The sequence below is a fragment of the Camelina sativa genome, chromosome 7, assembly GCF_000633955.1.
Source record: "Camelina sativa cultivar DH55 chromosome 7, Cs, whole genome shotgun sequence".
Classification (NCBI taxonomy): Eukaryota; Viridiplantae; Streptophyta; class Magnoliopsida; order Brassicales; family Brassicaceae; genus Camelina; species Camelina sativa.
Genome location: NC_025691.1, coordinates 9,403,718 through 9,408,393, shown reverse-complemented (window position 1 = coordinate 9,408,393; position 4,676 = coordinate 9,403,718). Strand labels below are relative to the sequence as shown.

The window sequence follows — 4,676 nt, the reverse complement described above, 5'->3', positions numbered from 1 at the left end:
GCATACTGACAATAGACATAACCTACCAACCATCATCCTCTTATCAACATGCCATGTTTTGCTAAAATCCATCACCTTTAGCAACTCACTCCACATAGGACCATCAAGGGTTGTTGGTATTTTCATTTCTTTCCAGAAATCATGGTGATCAACATCAAAGTTGTCTAAAGGGTCAAATGCATCACAATTTAAGCTTGTTATCTCCGCAAACTCATTTAAAGAAAATCTAATTGGCCTATCACCGATCAAAGACCAAACCTCATGAATGTTGTTGATTCTTAGCTGATGTGTTAGTAGAAAATGAACTCTCTGCGCCGCCCATGTGTATTCCAATTCAGAAAACTTTATAAACACTCCAAGAGATGATTGCTTCAGTTTCTCCCACACATCCACCCCTAATCCTTCTCTCAAAATTCCAATTTTCGACACAAAACAGTTGTGGTTCATGCTCCTATGTTGGAGAGGCGATTTCCCTTCTTCATACAGTAGAGGAGGATATTTGATGCTATTGCTTGAAGATGTCATTCCTAAATAATATATCAAATCTCTCATTAATACAAGTCAAAGAGAATCCGATAAACAATTATATCAAAAAACAACAAATCAACACAGAAAAATATATAAAATCAAGACCAAATTCTTCAATAACTAAAGACCCAAAATATATAAAAAGTGAAGCTCATGACCATCAATTGAGACTTGTGGACAACAGTTGGAATTGAAACTAGTGACACAATATAATCATTTCTCTATTACTTAAAAATGTTAGATATCCAATGATCTCAAAAGAGAACTACTTACGTAACAATTCATGGCCATTTGGTTACTATATATTCTAGAATTCTGACACACACTACCAACACTCAGATGTAGTATAACTAAAACCAAACAAGAGTCACCAAGAAAAGAAGAAAAAAGGTTTGTTCAGACTATTAGCTTCAGTATAGACATCAAGAACCAATGTAAAAAACAAACATTCAACTCTCGAAAGCAATAATCTTAATCTGCAAATTATAAACATTTCCATAGTTGATCGAATCCTGTAAATTTACTAACAGAAAAACAAAAATCCCATCCGTGAAGAAGGATAAAAGATATACCTGCTTTTAGTTTCCACAATTATCTGCAAATGGTTGATTTAATCTTCTGTTAACTCCAATGCCACTTGTATATCAAATCCTCCTTAGGACTCTAAAATCATACAAACATCATACAATTCAATGGAAATCAAAGAACTTGCATAATGTAGACAGGGATAATTGGAGAAAAAAATCATATCATAAAGCCTAACCGGAATTATGAAGCTATTGAGGATCAAGACCCAAAACAAGAAGCCTAATCCTTCCCACCGAATCTGTCACAAGAGCAAGACCCAAAACAAAAATAAGGTTAATCTACAATTGCAATTAACAATTCTGTTTATTCTTATAATAATCCAATTAAAAACTCACCGCCGGAGAAAATCACCAACCACCGAAGACACTAAATTCTTATTTCGCCGCCGGAATTCTTTAATCCAACTACGCTGGCGTCTGTAACTGGATGGAGCAGTGAACACCGGTGATTACAAATCACCAACCACCGAAACCGCTAAGTTCTTATCTCGCCGTCGGAATTCTTTAACCCAACTACGCTGACGTCTGTATTTGGATGGAGCATTGAACACCGTGATTACAGCTCTTAATCGTCGGTGGAAGATGACGGCAGATCGGGTTTTTTTTGGGGACTGTAAAACCTCTTCTTCGTTCTTCGCCGGCGGACGACACAAAGTTTTCTAGTGTTTAAAAAAAAAATGTCGGGTTTAGGGTGTTTTGATTTAATCAATTTTTTATTTTATTACTTAATTTTTATTTCCTTTTACAGTTTTAATTGGGCTTTTGGTAATTTAAACACTAAATTGTGTCATTCTAATTTTTCCCAAAAGGAGAGTGTCAATCTAGCAATATTTTTGCAANGTGAAGCTCATGACCATCAATTGAGACTTGTGGACAACAGTTGGAATTGAAACTAGTGACACAATATAATCATTTCTCTATTACTTAAAAATGTTAGATATCCAATGATCTCAAAAGAGAACTACTTACGTAACAATTCATGGCCATTTGGTTACTATATATTCTAGAATTCTGACACACACTACCAACACTCAGATGTAGTATAACTAAAACCAAACAAGAGTCAACAAAAAAAGAAGAAAAAAGGTTTGTTCAGACTATTAGCTTCAGTATAGACATCAAGAACCAATGTAAAAAACAAACATTCAACTCTCGAAAGCAATAATCTTAATCTGCAAATTATAAACATTGCCATAGTTGATCGAATCCTGTAAATTTACTAACAGAAAAACAAAAATCCCATCCGTGAAGAAGGATAAAAGATATACCTGCTTTTAGTTTCCACAATTATCTGCAAATGCTTGATTTAATCTTCTGTTAACTCCAATGCCACTTGTATATCAAATCCTCCTTAGGACTCTAAAATCATACAAACATCATACAATTCAATGGAAATCAAAGAACTTGCATAATGTAGACAGGGATAATTGGAGAAAAAAATCATATCATAAAGCCTAACCGGAATTATGAAGCTATTGAGGATCAAGACCCAAAACAAGAAGCCTAATCCTTCCACCGAATCTGTCACAAGAGCAAGACCCAAAACAAAAATAAGGTCAATCTACAATTGCAATTAACAATTCTGTTCATTCTTATAATAATCCAATTAAAAACTCACCGCCGGAGAAAATCACCAACCACCGAAGACACTAAATTCTTATTTCGACGCCGGAATTCTTTAACCCAACTACGATGGCGTCTGTAACTGGATGGAGCAGTGAACACCGGTGATTACAAATCACCAACCACCGAAGCCGCTAAGTTCTTTTCTCGCCGTCGGAATTCTTTAACCCAACTACGCCGGCGTCTGTATTTGGATGGAGCAGTGAACACCGTGATTACAGCTCTAAATCGCCGGTGGAAGATGACGGCAGATCGGGTTTTTTTTGGGGACTGTAAAACCTCTTCTTCGTTCTTCGCCGGCGGACGACACAAAGTTTTCTAGTGTTTAAAAAAAAAATGTCGGGTTTAGGGTGTTTTGATTTAATCAATTTTTTATTTTATTACTTAATTTTTATTTCCTTTTACAGTTTTAATTGGGCTTTTGGTAATTTAAACACTAAATTGTGTCATTCTAATTTTTCCCAAAAGGAGAGTGTCAATCTAGCAATATTTTTGCAAAATTGTGTCAATGTGGTCTATTTTCACATTAATAAATGCATGAATGAGATGTTAAATCAATTTAAAACTTTCACATGATTCACCATTTCATAGAATCCCCCATTACAGAATAAATCTTTGCCTCTGAAGTCTGAACAAATTAATAGATTGTTGGACATGAACAAAATTGACTCCGATGCAAGACCGTTATTTGTATGCAATTGTCGACTTGCTATGTTTGGGATATATCAGAAATTCAGAATATACATGGAACCTCTATCGATTGATCGATTGGAAGAAAATATAAACATCACTATTTTCCGGTGATAGTTTCAGACTTTTACAAAATTAAAGGACTTTTGTAATTAAATATTCTTTAAATGTTCAAGTTTGATTGATTCACTTAACTCCATGACTCAACTAACTGGCATGTCTCATGACNCAAAAATCCCATCCGTGAAGAAGGATAAAAGATATACCTGCTTTTAGTTACCACAATTATCTGCAAATGCNTTAAACTTGATCGGAAAACTTTGTAACAGAACCTACCCTAGATCTCCACTCAAATTAGATCACTAACATAGAATGCACTTTGAATCACCTAATAAACGACTTTGACATATTTAAAGCTAGCAAAATGATGGATGATAAAAGGGTATGTAAAATAAAAGAATCAATAAAGTAAAGAGGGTTCACGTATATTTCTCTAAAGAGTTACAGAAGATATTTTCCCCCAAAATTTGTAAAGCTATGATAAACGATCAAGTGAGTGCTTGGATCTTCAAAGGATGTGTCATCTCTCAAGGTGGTTGCAGTCTCGAACGTGCGTAGGTGCTGGATATAAAGGCACGGCCGCAGTATCGGAGCTTCAGCAAAAGTATATTAAAAAATGTTTATCAAACTGGGAACATAGACAGACGATTGAAAGTCACATACCACTTCATCTATCTTAATCTTTTTACATAGATCTCCCCTCACAATATAGACCCAAGCTTCTTTAGGTTTCTTGCTACGACAACACAGAACCAAGCTCTTCCCATATATGTTATTATCAACGAAGTAACTTGTAGAGATGTGTCTAACTAACATGGGAAAGTTAGGTCTTGAGACAGTCATGAACTTAATCCACACCACATTGCCTCCATCATCCCCATTAACAATTTTCTTCTCTGTCACCCAAATATTAGTCTCTCCTGTGCTTCTGGATTGTTGTAACACTGAAAGCCGATCTCCCTTGTAAATCGATAGGGCACGAATATGGGAACCAGCCCTTTTTCCCTCACACGGTAGAATACAAAAGATCTTTATTATCTCTTTCGAAAAATCCAGCATTTCTATGAAATACTCGCCAGTTTGGGGATACTTATAACCTGTCCAGTACAAATTTCCATTCAAGGAGACCCTAGACAAGTCGGGTGATAACTTTTTGCTAGAACTGGTACGATGAGGAACCTTCCACTT

General features: G+C 35.5%; 1 protein-coding gene across 1 annotated transcript; it reads right to left on the bottom strand.

The window, feature by feature from the left end:
- On the bottom strand, nucleotides 4,098-4,676 carry LOC109125417 (putative F-box protein At1g58090). Its single transcript, XM_019227038.1, has 2 exons — nucleotides 4,639-4,676; nucleotides 4,098-4,585 (listed from the first exon to the last, which is right to left on the bottom strand). The coding sequence occupies exon 2, from the start codon at nucleotides 4,545-4,547 to the stop codon at nucleotides 4,098-4,100; it is 450 nt and encodes a 149-aa protein (XP_019082583.1). The 5' UTR covers nucleotides 4,548-4,585; nucleotides 4,639-4,676.

Coding starts and splice junctions, on each gene's coding strand:
- LOC109125417 (XM_019227038.1), bottom strand. CDS start 4,547: ATGCTGGATTTTTCGAAAGAGATAATAAAGATCTTTTGTATTCTACCG.